The 18289-nt window shown below is 48.2% G+C and overlaps 1 protein-coding gene across 1 annotated transcript in view; it reads right to left on the reverse strand.

The window, feature by feature from the left end:
• Positions 1-18289, reverse strand: part of LOC144102231 (protein argonaute-2-like) — a 52678-nt gene that overhangs the window by 26187 nt on the left and 8202 nt on the right. The window contains exons 3-7 of the mRNA XM_077635541.1: positions 14272-16305; positions 9798-10025; positions 8595-8870; positions 4162-4494; positions 3711-4073 (exon numbers count right to left, since the gene is read on the reverse strand). Of these exons, the coding sequence (XP_077491667.1) occupies positions 3711-4073; positions 4162-4494; positions 8595-8870; positions 9798-10025; positions 14272-16305 (3234 nt within the window). The remainder of the gene's footprint in view (positions 1-3710; positions 4074-4161; positions 4495-8594; positions 8871-9797; positions 10026-14271; positions 16306-18289) is intronic.

An 18289-nucleotide genomic window follows, 5' to 3' on the forward strand; every position in this document is an offset into this window, starting at 1 on the left:
TGGCGTCTCTCATAACCTTAATTACTTTGGCACGTTAAAAGCACTCATAAAAAACCATACCTTTGCTCAGAATAAATTATAAAAGGACTGAAAGACGTGCAAGTGAGATATTTTCATCTGCCCTCTCGGGAGCACCGAAGCGCAGCTGTGTTTAAGGAGCTGGCTCGATCACTTCGGCCAAGCACTAGCCAAGCCTAGTACGGAGTTCATATTTCCCGACGTCCCCTAGGTGGATGTTATCAGACGTCAGCGTCTCTTTTCTCTTACGGTAGTGATACTGAGAAGCTCCGTGATTTCGGCTGCTGGCTGTGTCTTGGAAGCAGGCAAATCCTCTCTGCACACAGGCAGGCCTGCTCAGGATGGCGGGTCGTGCTTCTGGAAGGGCCAGACGGCCGACGGAGAGGCTGTCTTGGTCTCCCGGCTGAGGGCGCTATTCCTCTGGCGCCAAGCAACGTACTCGAACTGTGCGCCTGGGGCGACGCAGCCAACGCGGTGGACAGGCGGACGAGGAATACGAACGACACCCGCAGGAGTCCCGGAGGGAGTAGCGGTGGGTGGATCTGGTATGCCACAGCGTTCTTGTTATTATTAATGCGAGAGCATTTGATGGTTATGTGGCGTGTTTCGTGTCAGCAAAACTTTATCCGCACGATTACGTCGTTCTGTGAAAATGGATGTGGAAAAGTTTGATTGTGCTAGATAGTCCGCGATGCGATCTTGCTGTGGAAAACAATTGGTTGATTAATTGTGATTAGGTAATTGCACTTCGACGACGCGATAGACACGTATAGACGTCGACATAGCACCTGGGAGAGGAGAGTAAAATAAAGTAAAAAAAAACAATAAAAACAGCAAAAATAAAAATAATTCAAAATAAAATAAATTAAAAGTAAAAAATAAAAATAAAAAAAAAATAAGAAATATAAACATATCACGTACTCACGTCTTGGAAAATACGCGCGTTCGAAAATGTTCGATGCTTTCTCATTCCTCCACGTAAGCAGACCCGCCGCGGTAGCTGAATGGTAAAGGCGCTCTTCTATACAGACAGACGGACAGACAGAAAAACTATTCAGCAAGTGAGTTTTAGACCCAGCTTGGTCCCTGGGCCACTGCGCGGTCCCGCACTGCATCAAGTAGGTCATGCCGGGACATGACGTCGGCAGCCCGAGTCACCGCAGGAAGCTGCGATGTCGGGTCTGCAGACATAAGCCGGACCTCCCAGTCCTCCCATCTCGAGATGGCGTGCTGTCCCCGCGGGGGAGGGTCAGCAGGGCAGCCGAAAAGGATATGGAAGAGTGTGGCGTGGGGGCCACCACATAGGGAGCATGCAGGGGATGTGCCGCAATAGTGGGATAAAAGCTGAGGGGATGACAGAGAGCGGGTCTTGAGGCGTCTGAAGAGGATCTGTTGGGAGTGCGTAAGAGACGGGTGGGGAGGATGGTAAGTCCGACGGTCCAAACGGGTTATTTGCGTGAGCTCCGCAAAGGTGTGCGCCCGCTCCCTCGAGAATCCTGGATCGAGACTGTCCTGAGCCCGGCAAATCAGACCTCGGGCCAATTTATCGGCAGCCTCGTTTCCAGGGTTCCCAGAGTGAGCCGGCACCCACTATATACAATGAGCGGGAGTACCCGGGTTCGGACCCGACCGCGCCGGGCGCGTTTCGATGGACGAAAAACCGAAAAGGTGCCCATGTGCTGTGCGATGTCAGTGCACGTTAAATATTCGGCCGCATTATGATCAAGCTGGAGGATAAATGTCACATATCCTCGCACTCCCGCCCAGCTTTCTTTCTCCCGCAATTAAGAGTTCCCCTCTGCTTCCTGGTGCTGCCTACCCACCCTTCGCCATATTTCACTAATCCACATGAAACGACAGCCTAAAAAGCGTGTTGGCGTAGTGCTCACGTCACAACGAGGCGCGGCTTATCGTGGACAGAGATACGAGTCGGTAACCACGGGCAGATTCATGTGTTACTCTTGGAAATGCTGGTCGCATTTAAACCGCGTATTTCTTGGACTTTTTTTCGTCCACATAGTGGGTTCCAGCCGGGCTGGGGTGAGGGGAAGGGACTCCATTTACTCCCATAAATACGCCCCTGTCGATAACCCCAAAGATGTGCCATATACAGCTCCCACTATAAAAAAAAACACGATTAAGCCTATGTAGGTGTAAAAGCAGAGTAAGCTGTCCTCTAGAGCGCTCACATTTAGGGGCAGGGTATTTTGACGAAGCTCCGTAGCAGACTTCGGTCATTAAATTAACGGAATGCATACTCTTCGCAACGCTAGTATATTCTCACTGCAAAACACGGTAACTTGATGCAGTTGGCAAATGCAGGTGGCATACAAGTGCAGCGGCGGAGGCCCTTAGGATTCTAAATACAGCCGATTGAAACTTCTCGGTTAAAATCTTCGTAAGTGCTAGAAATTCGCTTGTGTTTTTAAAGAAGCAATTTGTTTCTTCTCCAAACCGCTAGTAGTTGCTATTTTTAGTGACAAAAATCTAACCCAGGATTTGGTGAGCGTACCCTGCCCCTTAAAGGGAGTGTGCCAGAAAACGGCTTACTCCCTTTTCACTGCTTTCACGTTTAGTGGGACTGTAAAAATTTATTTGTGCACTGTCTGCAACCAGCCCAACTCGCAGTGCTATTATAAGAGGAGGATGTTTCGGTTTTTATAAGAAGGTCTTTACATTCGGCGTGATGCAAAGAACAAGGAGAGCGGTTACGTATGTTCCAATGGCGCTAAGACAGCATGCTTAGATTTGCGCATCCTAGCTCACGATGCGCCAAAGGTTTAGAAGCTTCCTCTTCAATCACTGCGCAGAGGAAGAGCCCCTCCTGGTGTTTTTCTCATCGCTTGCACTTTTCACAGAACAACGTGGCCCACTACTGCGCAACACTGATCCTCATGGGAGCACAGAGAGCAGTTATACGGCCATGTAGCGCTCCTAAGTTTTGTTCTCATCATATCTCATGTGATTAGAGCCACCCCGATTCCTATGGAATAACGGTGTCCCTGTGCCCAGGGAACAGCATTAGCGCATGCTGTCTCGCACAATGTGCAAGATACAATCAACGAAAAAAAATCAAGAATGAAAGTAACACCTTCACTTTTTCGCTAACATTCTTCGATATTCAAACTGCATGCAAGAATAAAAACACGTTATCAATGGGTCACACACAACAAAATCCGGATGCCCATGCTTACGCCGCACAGCAAATCAAGACATCGGGAATCAACAGAGTAAGAAGCCCCGAACAGAACCGCAGCAATAGAGCGCTAAGCTACGGTTCCAATTTCAGCCGAAGGCAGAGCTCGCTGCTTCCGGACAATTCGTGTTTCTCGATGCCCCGATGTATACAGGATCCGCGCATCCCGCAAACACAACTTGCTTACCCAACTTTGGAAAGCCATATTTTCCGACTCGTCGAATTGCGCCCCTTACAGTTAATTGCCTCGTGCAGTAGCTAGGATCGATGAGAACTAGTTTAACCTTCTTATCCATGGGTCAATTCGGAAATTTGTCGAACAAGCCCTTGAGTGTGTAAACACGAAGCCAAGCACGGAGGCCGTCAAAACATAGGCACGGAACTATAAGGTATCCATACTGGTAGCAGACTGGCCATCGCTGCTTGTGCGGAATGTCGAGAAACGTGCTTGGGCGAGAAATTTATCCCAGTCATCTACGGTTCATTCTAACGGAACGGACTTGTCCAGGAAGTCACCACCGATGTTCAGGGAAGCGGTGGCCAGCTGTTCCACAGCTTTGGCCTCATCGTCTACTGACCCAGCCTGTTTTCCTGCAGACGCCGCCGAAGCTGAAGATCCGGCATCTCCCAGCGTGCGATCTTCACACAAGGCGTCTACGACCCTGTCCTTCATAAACAGCGCTGTCCGCTCATACTCCGGCCTGACTACCTGTTTCATGACCCTCTCGTTTCCAGCCACTGCGTCGCGGATTTCCGACGCGAATCCGCGCCTGTGTTCAGCTAATGCCGTCTCGGCCAGGGTCTTAAGCCCCGAAATAATGTTTTCTAGAGCGTCTGTCACTGCACTGGCGAGCATTGCCTGCAGGGCACAGGAACTGCTCGAATGAATCCAGTTTCATGCGCCGGGCAGCATTTCCTTCCTGTATATTTCCTAACGCTTCTTTTACTTGCATGACTACGTTGCCAAAGATATCGTCTCGTTCGCGTGCGCGGGCTGGTACACAGTCGCGCTCCGGATGTTCCGCAATGTCCTGGTGCAGGACCATCTCGCTGCATCTGGGGAAGGTCACGGTGTGGAACTGGAAGGTGTTGGCGAAGTGTTCCAACATGGCGGACGGCACGCAATCGGCATCGCAGCTGTGCTCAGAGTTCCAGCTGCGTACCTTTCGGCCGAGAACGTTGCCCCTGCTGATGGGTGTCCACGCCATGTCATCCTCCTGGAAAGGCTCTTTGTCCAGTGGGCAGTGGCTGCGCTTAGCAGTGGCGCCGTCGTAGCAGGGCTGGCATACGGAGTGCCAGCATGGCAACTTTGCCGCCAAAGCAGAGATGAGACTGCACACTTTGCTCGAAGGGAAAGGGTTCAAGAACAACGAGGGCCGCCGATCGAGGCTGGTTCCGAAACCGAACACTGTGCATGCATGCAGGCGCTATGTCTGGAGGCGTGTAGCCAAGTATCCTGAAAGGGAACATCCGGCGCACACTCAACTGAGACTGCCGTCGGTCTGAGCGACCGTTATCAAATTATCAGTCGTATTTATCATATCTGCCCTTATCACATCAACGTAGGAGCGTAAAAAGAAGACTATACTACAAAGCTCTCAGCGCGGCTGCGAGTGGACCGAATGAATGTCCGAGTAGTTTCTGCTCATTGCCGAGGCGTAACCTTGACCGCGCTACAGTGATATCCTATCTCCTCCGCTCTCGCGCCGGCCTCTTCGCATCGCGAGAAGGGCCCAGAGTTTTCTGGAAGGCGGTTTCTGCGCTCGACAAAGGGGGTCGTGCGCCCGGCGCGAGAATGTGAAGGATATTGTGCAGCTATTACCGCTTGTATGTGCGCGCCTGCCTTGAGGCAAAGAAGGAACACACGCGGACCGCACCTACAAATGAGGGCTTTAACCGCTGTCTGTTAGCCCGAGCCGCCGTTTAAGCTTCTGACATGCGCGCCCGCTCGACGCCCGGGAGAACACCACTCGACCAGCCACGGACCAGCGAGGCAACATGCGCCAGTCTGCGGATCGGCCTTTTCGTGCTCCTCAGGTCGTCGACTGTCACAGTGCCCAGGGAACAAATTGTGTTTTGTTTGTTTGTCTCTCTCTGTGTTAGTGCACTTTAAATGCAAAGATTCTGTTGAATTGTAATCTCTTTCGATTGTTACTTTGCATGAGTTGCACTGTAATTGTAAATCACTTTGTATGTGCTCGTACGAATGGTTGTGATATCCCCTGTATCGTCTTTTTGCTATATAATCTTTGTTTTGTTTTGTGAACCTTTGGCTCCGACACATTCTCTGGCTTGCGACCGGCGAAAGGTGGGCACCAAACGACCAACCCCCTTGTCACTTGGTAGCTGGTCTCCTGCTGAGCTTGCCACATTGAGTCAAGGGCATCTCTTTTGGGACCGAGACCACTAGCCCCACACGCTCTAAGGGTGTCACGGTGCGCACACAAAGGTGCGCGAAGTAGTGACACCCAGCGGCACAACTAATCGGCCCAATATTGGGAATATACTGGCAAATTTATATGACCAGAGTGAAACCAGTCATTCCCGAAATTGGCCCGATTACCTGCGCTGCTTGAGATCGGGCTAGTTCACGAAGTCTAATCAGCTGACCCAGTTTGCGCGGAGTTTGACTTTGAGTGTGAACCTTGGCGCATGAAGAAATAAAATGTAAGAATTGTTGCGACTGGGCGATGAACCCTCGGAGACCCGAACAGATCAGATTCGCTCGCCACTGAACGAGAGCACTGTGCTATCTCCGCAGCCGATCACGCCTCGGGTCAAAAAGCCACACACACTCGTGCTGTGCATTGCACATCGTCGTCTATATCAACTTCCATCTGCGGCGCGAACAGATCAGATCAGCTTAACCTCGATCAGAGCTTAACCTGAGTCCAATATCACAGCAAAGCAAAACCCATACAGGAAAGCAAAGCCATGAGCCAACCAAGCATAACACATGCTTTCGCACGTCTACTCGGTTTAACAACGTTTCAATACCCTATCACTTTTTTAGCATGTGTTGTAGTAGAAAAGACGGGCTGAGGCCAACTTATAGCCAATGCAAGCGCCAGTGACTGCAGAACAAGGAAACCTCATGTAACGGAAAACTTTTTTGGTCAATTTTTTTTATTGCAACTTAAAAAATTTCAAGGCACACAAACAATAAACAACAACGTTGGCGCCCGCACTCTTCGTACAGCCCATGAAAGAACAAAACCAAAAAATCCTTCGCCTAGGGGGCCTGCAAGAAAAGAAAAGGGGCAATTAGTGACGGCTTGGCTGACTTACGCTAACCTGAAAATTGTTCCGTCGAATTTGAATCAAAGGCATCCCGAGCCTCTTACAACGAACACCACCGATTAATAACTGCTCATGCCATGTTCGCGGAGCTACAATTGAAACATACTGATCATGCATCTCTTGCAAGAAAATAATGACCTTATTTCATTGTTTCCGATTGTTTGCGTTTGTTTTAGTTCGCAAGAAATGGCTTTTGATCTCCATGTTCATCACATTGGTGCCTATATAGAGTGCTGCAAAACAGAGACAAGTGAAACATACAGGGATCTCACAGAAAGGACTCTGACATCCATGCTTCCGCTCGAAAAGGCCAATGTCGTCTAAATAGGCAAATAGAAAATAACTCACAGCTATGAAGTTTAACCATTATGCACAATTCATGCAGTGAACACTGTCAGCCCCTTTGTAGGATATACTGCGCTTCACCATTTAATATCTTGTAGCGTTGCTTGTCCATGCTCCTCAGCCCAAATTAACTGCCCATTTATGACCTGATCGTATTTAATGATTTTTTTCAATTCTTTTACTTCAATAGAAACATTTTCCGCGCTTCTCTCTTTGCGACTTTGTCGCCCCAATTCCCTTCCCCATGCAAAGTATACTGTAAACAGAAAGGATTAAAAAGGGAGTAAGAAAGGAGAGTAATCTGTCCTGTGCGCTATAGCTAAGGCAGCATACTCTCTTCTTTACTCCCATATAGGCGTTTGTTTGTGTTTAGAGTGTAGAATGCCAGCTAAAATCTATGGTTAAAATTAAAGGGCTTCCCCTCTCTATCGCAAAGGGACACCCGCAGGGCTTGACAACTATCTGACGGCTATGCAGTTGAACGTCGCGAAGGCTACAGTTTACTAAGCTGGATTGCATTTTTGTGCAGCTACGAAATGCTGTCAAGCAGCACAAATCCAGTTAAATTTAGTTCATATTCTTCTCTGCTTTCCCTATATACAGCAGCATATATGAGTATAGCAAGCCGGGGACCAGGCAGCGAGAAAAAAAAAAGAAAATATCGCCGGACAGTGGTCAATACCATTTCGTCAGGACTAGACAAACAAAAAAAAAGCATATTAGGCGCATTTACATTGTACGCAAAATTTTGGTTGTGCGCTCATAGAAGATGCACAGATGAACTAATCGCAATTAAACAAGCACGTGAAAGTCAAACAACACAGGGCAGGCGCTGTGTGTTCTTGTCCCTGTTCAGTTGCGCCTTTGTGATGTGTAGCTTAGAATGAACCACAATATAACATCCTTAAATTTCGGTCACAAAATTTGGATCAAATTCTCTAGTTTTTAATTTCGTGTGGTGGTAAACTTCTTGAATTTACAACCTACAATTTTTTTTTTCTTCGTGGAGGGATTCGAAGCAGCGGCCCTGAATGCGGGCCGAGCAGCACTTGACAGTTAAGTCGTCTCTCATTACAACAAGACGCATTAAAAAAATTTTCCTATACGGCATTCGTGAAGCGGCGATCTTTATCGTCTATCCCATGCATACCGCTTCACCTGCGCCTTGAACACACGACAGTGCAACGCCAAGAGGGACGGGAGAAGATGTCCACTGCGTGAAACGTATATCTTGTCCTCTACGTGTTGCGCAGATCTCCAACATTCTTGGACAAATATTTTGAAAATTGTGAAACTGTAAGATACTGGTATAGAAATGTTTAAGGTCCATTCTTCCGATATCTGGAAAAACCTTCCTTTTATATTGTTTCCATTGCTCGCATCGAGCAGTTATGACTCTAATAGAAAATCAATGAGGAACGCTTTGGACTGTAGCAAAAACGTTAATAGCAAAAAATGCAAGCCTGCAGGCGGGAGGTTGGGGATATATTGATCGTTGTAGTAGAATCTTACAATATATGAGGAACACTGCGCTCATAATACCCTCCCTATACCCTATGAAACACCCTCCCTGCAAAGGCCTTTAAACGTTTTCCCGTTGGAAGAGGCTTTTTCCAGAACTTTTGGGTATGACGTCAGTGGTACGCCTCCAGGCTCACCGTAACCGGAATGCAGGGGCAGCGGAGAACCTCCTCCATTACGCGAAGTACATGGAGGCTTGCAGTGCCTGCAGCACCTTGACGGCCTCCACATATTGGGCAGTGGTCAACACGGCGTCCCCGCCGCCCTCAGGCGGCTCCCTGACAACACCAGACGTCTCCAGCTTGCTGGCGATGTGCTGTTTTGCGCGGAAGGCTGCCAGGTGCGCGTAGTACACAGGGGCCGGGATGCTCACGCTCCTTGCACACCGGGAGTATGTGTGGCACAGGTAGAAGCTGAGCTTCTGCAGGTCGTCCGCGCTGAACTTGGAGTCATCCCACACGATATAGTAGTGGGCCGGCCGGCTGGTGCCCTGCGGGTGCGCCGAGGAGTACACTTATTCACATGCGAGAATTCCAAGGGCCGTGTCATGTTGTGTCGCGTCGTGTCGTGGTATGTGGTGGTGCGGCGTCGTCCTGCTTGTGGTGTGATGTGGCGTGGTGTTTGCGGTTTAAATGCGCCATTACGTGGGAATGAGTGTTTAAACGCAATATACAAAAACCGGCAGTGCCCATGAGCACAACATGCGCTTGCCCTGCTCCTAATGCTGCATGCACAACATGTTTCTGGCTTTATCTGGCCTTAGATGCCCTCGCGCCAATAAATACAGTGAATAACTGTTATTTCCTGGCTGACTGTCATCAGCGCATTCGTCGGTCATCGTCGTCTATGTCGCTGTCCCGATAAAAATCGAGGCATACAAGCCGACACGACTATTTAAACAAAAAATCAATTTTGACCGTTTTTTGAGACTTCAAAGCCGCTTCCCGCTTTAACGTACGAGCTAAACATCAAGCGCTTCTCTTTTCACCCAACCTTATGCATTCATTGTCTCAGTAGACGCCACCTCGAGAATAAAAACCAATGCCCACATTCACACGACAGCATCACCCTGCACTGGCCCTAGAGGTCCCCCATGCGCAACTTCCGTACCGCTTCCCCAAAGTCGAACAATGACGTCACAGTCACACACAGCGCTCCAGGTGGCCACAACGTAAAGCGGAAAGCTGCCGTCACAGTCTCGCGCGTAGGTGATCTCGAAGGCCATGCTTCCGTTTCCTCAAGATGTGGAAGGCCTACACCGCAGCCGCTCCTGGTATTTGCAGCGCACTAACGACGCGACGCGGCTGTGGAGACGCCGGGGAGCGGACTATTTCCTCCGCAAATTCATAAACGAAAACACCGCCGACCATTTGTTCCCTCTTACAATAGCAACAAGTGCGGAGAAGACGTCGCCTACCTGGATGCCGAAGTGGCTGCAGAGGAAGAAGTCGAAGTCCAGCGGGTGCGTGACCACCGAGTCTACGGTCGTGCCTGGTGGGACGTTGCGACACTTGCCCACACCGTCGCGGTCGTTGGCGGGCATGAACCTCGTGTGATGCCGCTTCTGGACCACGATGAACGTCAGTGGTGGCTCGTAGGTCTCGTTGGGAGACAGTTCCTTGCACGCTAGCCGGATGGCGCTCACCTGCGAGATTTGAGAGCCGAAACAAAAATGTCGGTCAAGGCTGAAAGGCCATTCGAATCATCACGATATCTACCTAGTTCAGAATGTAAACCAAACAGTTTGGACGTTCACGAACTATGCTGTCGTACCTTATACAATTGTCGTTTGACAAAAAGTGTACGGCGAAGAGCAGCGTTTTTTTTTAGCAATGCTATTATCGGTTGTACTCTGGTTAAGTGAGCCGTTTAAGCTACCGTTCAGTTCAACGGAAGTGCAGATTTTCCAACTGACGCTGAAATGAATAACAGTCGGCTGCAGTTACTCGGCATACTCCGCTAAATTTAGTTCACGCGGTCCACATTCTGGATCACGTGATCGGTTTGTACATAACTCTGGGCATTGACTCCCTATAGTTGACTTCACTGAACTAAAATTTCTGTGCAAGCTTGGTGTTTGAGTATGCCTAAAGTGAACAAGCACACAGAGCTAAGAAAATTCAGTATAGGAACGTCCGGCTTCACCGCTCAGCCGTTGTTTTCCTTGTGCCACTTCGCGGTATTCTTTTTCTGGATGCACTAATCCGAATATAGTCGGATACACTCAAGAATGAAGCCGCTTTTCTCCGTAAAAGGACCCCGTTCCAGCCAATGGCTTCGGCTTATTATCACGAACCCTCAAGGCTGACAATGCGGTGAGCGCCGTGACAGTGACAATAGTCTTCCCTGTGAGGGGGGAGACTAACCCCTTTCATCTACAACTCCCTACGTGGTTACCCAAGCAGGCTCATGAGAATTGGTCTACGCCATTGGCTGCAAGATAGTCCATTCAGGGGGAAAAGCCGCTCGGTTCTTGAGTTGTATCCGACTATAATGGAAGTTGTAGTTGTACTTATATTAGCCAGGATAGCAAGATGTGGCAGCCGGAAATGCCGCCGACTTGGGCGATTCAGAGGGTCAGTAGACTGGTCCAACTGCATATCTCTACTGAGCTGAGATCTCAACAGCAGGTGGCGCTGCCTTTTATTACCCGTGCCACACGCGCACTAGAAATAACCGCAGATGATTGTAGGCTTAAGTTTGCCTATGCCATTATTTTCGGAGCTGGCGCTACACGTCCAGATTTAACGACATTATCATTTATTGGCAGATTTATTGACATTACAGATTCGCGACTAAACAGAGGAGATTACAATCCAATAAATTACGATATTAAAATGTTTTCTGATAATATTCTGACACCCTCTTTTCAATATAGGTCAGAAGAAGATAACCGCGGGTTCAATTTAGAGACAAGCTCGCAGAAATAGTAGCCAAACATGTCCCGCTTATCACGCTATCAAATCATAAACCTAACCCTTGCTTTACATGAAAGCATCAACGCATGAGAAATAAGAAAAAACGGTTGTACAAAAATACAAAGCAAGAATGTTCGCCCTGCGCGCGGGGTAAATATAAAACCAACCTAAAGCTGTTTTGTCCTGGCCTTTGTGACGAAAAAAAGCCCTTACTGCGCTACTTAAGAACAATAAAAGCAAGTCATTCAAAACAATACGTCCGAACAGTGTCAGTAATGATATATCAATGCATGACGTTCACAGCTCCCCTACTTCGATGCCGAATGTCCTAAAGCATTTAACTCGTTTTTCGCATATATTTTCACCCAAGAATATAATCCTAACATCTCGTATATACCTGATTTTGGTTACCCGTACATGGCACCGGTTGACATTACACTTGATGGCTTAGTACTCCTGATAAATAACCAAGTACCCTCCTTTCCTGGTGTTGATGAAATCAATTCAAAATACTAAAGAAATGCCATTTCTGTCTCCAGCATCATCTTTCTTCATAACTTTAAGCAGACAATATCTACAGGTGAGGTTTCCACCGATTGGAAAATAGGAAATGTTGTACCGGTTTTCAAAAGTGGCAACAAACACTCGCACGAAAACTGCCCACTTGCACCTTTTTGGACTTTGCCAAAGCATTTTATCGGGTAGAACATTGCCGACAAATATCTAAGCTTTATGCGCTTAAATTAGATTCTTTAACTCTGTCATGGGCCCGTAGTTTTCTTTCTAATCGCCAGCAGCTCGACGTTGTTAACAATTATTAATTTCCTGTTTCCGATGTTACATCGGACGCGGCGCAAGGAAGCCTCCTCGGTCCATTACTGTTCTTAATTTACATTAATGACCTGCCAGCAACAATCTCATCTTAGATACACACATTTGCTGACGACTGCATTAATTATTGGCCAATAAAATTTACTAATGGCCGCCTTGAACTTTAAAGTGACCTCGATTGCATAAACGACTGGTGTAAAACGTATCTAATGACTTTAAGCTTTTCTAAGTGTAAGATAATTACTTTTAGCCGAAAATTAGTGACTTCCAATTTTTCATACCACAATAATAACGATACATTGGCTCGGACTACGCAGTATAAGCATCTAGGCGTCCATATTTCATCAAACTTTTCTAGGGCTGAACACACAACCACCACTTTCGCCAATGCTTCCCGGTCACTAGTTTTCCTTCGCCGTAACCTGCAATGCACTACCCCTCACGTGCATAAACAAGCCTACATTATTTTTGTAGCACCGCAGCTAGAGTACGCTTCATCCATCTGGTCACCTTATCAGAAATATCTAATAGAGAAGTTGGAAGCTGTCCAGAATCGGGCTTGTCGTCTCATTTCTCAAAATTACAGTTATCAGTCCAGTGCAACCAAACTGAATATCAAACTTTCGCTCCAAGCATCCTTTGCAAATTCGTCGCGAGACTGCCCTTTTATCTATCTTTCACAAATGCGTCCATGCCACTGATTCACCGCAAGCACATCTACGACGTCCCTCCTACTTATAACATAGATTATATAATAACTACAGCTTAGCCGAATTTATGGCAACACACATGATTTCAACTTCTCGTCACTCCCGCGTGCCATTCGTCTCTGGAATGATCTTCCGGACTGCATCGCCCTGCAGGGCAATCAAGACACATTTTGCAAACATCTACCCAAATACTTCGTTGATAACGGTTAGCATGTCATTTAAATACTCAGGATTCGTACAACTTCGTTTTCAGCAGCTTGAGACTATTGCCTCTTTGGTTTCGTGGATGCGCAGCTTTGCTCATTTATGCCTGATATGTTTTCTTTGGCTTTTGTATAAATCTTCGTGCATTTCTCCTGTTTTGTTTCATGACGCAGAGTGTTTTTTTTTACTTTTATCCCTGTTAATGAATTGCGATATCTTATCTGAACTCACCTCTTATTTGTCTGTTTTGCTGTACATTTAATATGATTTTTGGATTTCTGGCCTATTTCTCACTAACTTCTGTATCGACCCCTTACACAATGCCTCTCCAGAGGCCTATAAGGTATCTCTATATAAGTAAATAAATAATTTATTATTCACGGTGAAGATACCGCCTTCAAGGCAGTAAAAAAAACCCTGAACATAAACAGTGTTAATGAGCCAATATCCCAGCAATGCTATTCAGATATAATTTAAAAATTAATTTGTAGAATAGGCCACTGTTCTTGCTTGACAATAGTGTAAAAGTAGAACTCGTGTGTCAGCTCAAATGATAACAGTACATATGAATTGCTGGTAAAAATATTGTTCTTTTTGAATAAACCATTATCCTCTGTATAGTAACTTCACACAAAAAAAAATGTTTTCCTGTATGCGGAATGGGGAAAAGAGTATACAGTGCTCGGGCGAATGAGTTGTGGCGAACTCAGAAGGTCGCAAAAGCCAGTTAGTCTGTCTAATGTCATTAAATACGAGTGCGTGGCACCGCGCCAATTGCGTTAAAAATTGATTTACTAAGTAATTAATGACATAAAACTTGACCGTGTGGCACGGGTATAACACCTCGAGCTGTCGTTCAGTTCAACGGACGGTCAACTGCGCAGCAGTTATAATCACCCGTGTGTAAGAAGGGTGAGAGGCAGAGCGGATACGTACAAAACCGCGCCAGAGGCCTCAGTCTTGGATGTTTACCACCTTTTGAAGAGAAGCGATCAACCTAAGGTCAACTAACGCCGAGAAGACGTCTCCAGAAATGAATATCCTGGATGTCCTGAAATTATAACCCTGTGGAGATCAATTCGGTGTCTTTAACGTATATGCACAGCTTGTCCCCTTCTCAAAAGACAAAGGTTATCCAATGACACGAGTGACATTGAATGCGGGAAAAACTGTCTTAACGAGATGAGCGTTTAGTGGGCACACTATTGTAGTAGGCGCAGTTGCTTACCTCATGGTTACGGACTTCCAAGAACTGCCCCTCGCTCACTCCGTCCCTGTAGAAGACGATCCGCTCGGGCTTGTGCCTGGTGGCGCGGTAGAAAGCCAGTAGCAATTCTTTGATCATGTCCTTCAGGTCTCTGATGATTTCCACACGCGCCTTAGCCTCGGAGTGTTCAATCTGTACCCGAATGGTGGCGTGAAACTTGGACGGTACAGCGTCTAGGCTTCCGACGCACGCAGCGATGGATGGCCTGACCTTGTCTCCAGGCGATGGATGCGACACGTCTGCTCCGATGACGATCACGGGGCTATGGAACAGCTTCGGCTTCTCCTGCATCAGGAGACTATTGTTGATACCGCCCATCTTGGCGTTGATCTTCTGGCACAGGTTTTGGATGAGCGCTGCGTTGCACTTTTGAACCACGTTGTTGTCCAATATGCATTGTGTGCGCAGGGAGAGCTCAGTCTCTGCCACCTGCTTGATCTCAGCGTAGTTCGTGTCTTTTGTTATCACAGCCACAACCATCTCCAACTGCGGGTGCTGCTGGCGCTGCTCCGTGAGAACGGTCCGCATGAGCTTGCGGTTTGTGTCGAACGTGATGACCGCAAGCGGCTGCGCAATGCGCATGCCCAGTTCTTGGCCGATACGGATGAGCATCCTGACGAAGTTTTCCAGGGAATCCTTGTGCGCGAAGCGGCTCACGTTGAGAACAATCCACTTTGTCATGGACATCGCCTCGCAGAAGCGCTGCCCTCGGAGATCCCACGTACCGTTGCGCGGCTTGCACATGGTGTTGTTCTCAAAAACCAGATATGGCGGGTCGAGCACTCTGCCCACAACCTGAGTGGGTTCAGTGTTGATCTTGACGCCGAACTCTCGTAGGTACTTGTCCGAGCTGCTGACCATGTCGCGCACAGACTGACGAATCTCCTGGAAGCGCTTGGCTGGCGGCTGGGCCGTGCGCTTGATCATCTCGGCGGTCTGACTCTCGTCGAGCTTCTTCCGACAGTGCTGGCCTTCGGCCAGCTCGCACACCTCCAGAGGAATGTAGACCGGATGCGTCGGGCTACCACTCTGCACGCAAGGGAAGTTCGGGTACGACAAGCGTCTGTAGCGGCTCTGGAAGTAGTCTGCGACGGAGATCTGACTACCTTCTGATTCAAAATAGATTTCCTTAGCAGGTTCTCTCGTGATCTTGACCACTTTGTACTTGCGCGGGTACGGAAGGTGCGTCACTTTGACACGGAGTCCCTTGAGCTCCCTATTCAGGCGCACATACTGGTTCTCGCGCAATGACCGGAAGTCCGCGGGCGTCAACACACGACGGCTGTCGCTTAGGAACCTGCACATGAAGTCGACCAGTGGAAGCGACTCGTAGAATGCTGTTGCTGACATGTCGACGTTAAGCATGGGCTTCCATTGGGCGGGTCGAACACTCGTGTAGTAGCCAAACCACACCTCCCGGCCTCCTCCGAGGTCATTGTTCTCGTTGGGTCCAGGCGGTCTGAAGAACGAGCGTCCAACCGGTGCAAGGTTGATCGAAGGGCTGTGCCTCAAGACGATGTCGATGGCCTGGAGGACTTCCTGCGGCACAGTTTGTACGCGCTTTTGGAAGACACCATGCAGGGCGTCCAGGTTCACTGTGGCCGCGTACTGGATCTTGATTATAAACTTCTGGGATCTTTGGTCTTCCTCGAGGTCGACTGTGAATGTGCGCTCGCGGAAGTTGAGCTGGCGGCGCGTGTACAGGTTCTTGCGGCCATCGAAAGCCGGGATGCAGTTGGCCAGGTCTTGCCGGTACTTCTTTACTAGGAGCTCGATGACAATCCTGTTGATCTTCGTGCTGAGACATCGGTACTTTTTCTGCTCAGGAACCTTGGTCTCCTGGGCAGTCTCAGAGGAGATCTCGACGTCATAGTGATAGACGCTGCCAGTCGGTATCTCAATGCTGAAGTGGTTGGCAAGAAGTTGTATGGTCCGACCCAGCTGGCCGTGGGCGGGCCGCCGCGGGAAGTGAGAGGGCAGGGTTCGCTCGAGCTCCTGCGCCGTGATTGGTGGCAATTAGAGCAGAGCATGAACAATTAAGGATGCACGCACTGTCTCGTGTGTTGAGCGTCACTTAACTTTGACCGAATGGTCTTCGATCTACACTACACTGCAGGACCGGTTCCGGTGAGTCTTAATGAAAAAAGCCTCCTGCACCCCGTGCGTTGTAGCGAGCCCATTAAAGGACGGCGCTTGATCATTGATATGCTCCAGTGAGAATGTTTTAAATGTTTCGTGCAAGCGAAGCTATCTGCAGTCAATATCTAAATTTCAGCATATTCGAGACTTCCTATATCTTTTCATCACTCTTTTCATGCTCACAGGTCGGCGCTCTTCATCCAGCCCTACCCAATCGGCCCCACCGCCGGCTGCCGACGAGTTCGGTAGTTATCCCCTGTAGAATGGGGTCGGGGGGGGGGGGCCTCCTGAACCGCCGAAGCGACGCTTATTACTCGCAGTGGCCATAGCAGCTGCCTTACTTTTGAATCTAACTGACAGACAAATCTGAAAAAAAAATACGCAGCAGCGCGAGGCGTAGAAATGCGCGTGCGTGAAAAAGTCTCTGAAAAAAGCTCGCCAACCTTCGCTCGGGATTGTGGCTTCTGTGCTCAATGTAGAAATATATGGTTCAGGTGTTTATGACGAGAGAACATAGTGGTTGAGCTAGGTTATATACACGGCTGGTCAAAAGTCTCCGGGCCACAGGGCTTGCTTCTTTTGAGCAGTATATCATGGCATTTAAGACGCGAATAAAGCTATCAAGGTTCGCAGAAAACAAAAGCCTCTTCCGCCCTCAATGGATATTTTGAGTATTTGAGGGTGTCATGTCTGCCTTATTATACAGCTCAAAAACAGTCCCTGTGGCCTGGGAACTTTTGACCGACCCTGCACTTTCCTCAGAATATATTTCAGATCCTTGTGCTATCTTGCGCACATATGACATGGACGATCGTGACGATTGCAAAATCAAGGAACCGCACTGCGTGGTCGGTGTGTTCATCAAAATCGAGACAGTAATTACTAGTTTTTTCCCTGCCTTAACTTATTTATTCAGGGAACCAAGGCCATGGTGGCGCAAGAGCTGTAGAAGCATTTCTTGCAAGGATTATAAACCACTCAAAGTTCAACTGTGGGCGGTTTTGAATGTTTTTAGACGTGGCATTGTGTTCCACTATGCATCACATTTCTTAAGACCTTTCTCCGTGCCTCAGAAACCGTTTTTCAAAATCCTCAGTAGAAGCCCTTTAAAACAGCAAAAACAAAGAACGCCGAAACTAAAACTGGGTTTCCCTTAAAGTGTGACATCGAGACAGAAGCTTGTCGTCATGCATACTGTCACAGAACCTCTCGGCGCGTTGACTGAATAAACTGGAGACCATAAGCGACCGACCACTGTTTGTGTGAAGTGACCATAGAAAGAGGTCTTATTTTTTTTTTTCTTGAGCAAACTCCAAGAAAATATCGAGGGGCATGCAGCTGGTGACGTCACAGTACATTGTCGCCCACAGAAATCTTCCCTATTTCTGTGGAAGGAAGGCGACACGCTGAAGCTGGTGAACAGCCTAGTCATCAGCAGAATAACTTACTTTCTTCCATATCACAGCATGCTGAAAAGTGAAGAAAATCAGGCAGAGGTCCTAATCAAAGGAGCCTACAAGACAGCTTTGGGCCTACCCAGAAACACGTCGAACGACAAGCTGGCAGAACTGGGGCTGCAAAACACGTTCGACGAGTTAAGCAGGGTACAAGTCATGTCAGAGATACAAAGGCTAAGGAACTCGGCAACAGGGAGGGAGCTCCTACGGAGGTTGAACTATAAGGAGGTCCACGACATCGAGGATAGATCGGCAGACATCCCAGACGAAATACGTCGAACCTACGAGGTTAGCCCAATACCCAGGAATATGGATCCAAATCTACACGCAGCCAGAAGACAGGCAAGAGCTGCATATGTAGAGGCGAAGATAGCCACACAAGA

This window comes from Amblyomma americanum, chromosome 8 (assembly GCF_052857255.1).
Source record: "Amblyomma americanum isolate KBUSLIRL-KWMA chromosome 8, ASM5285725v1, whole genome shotgun sequence".
In the NCBI taxonomy this organism is placed as follows: domain Eukaryota; kingdom Metazoa; phylum Arthropoda; class Arachnida; order Ixodida; family Ixodidae; genus Amblyomma; species Amblyomma americanum.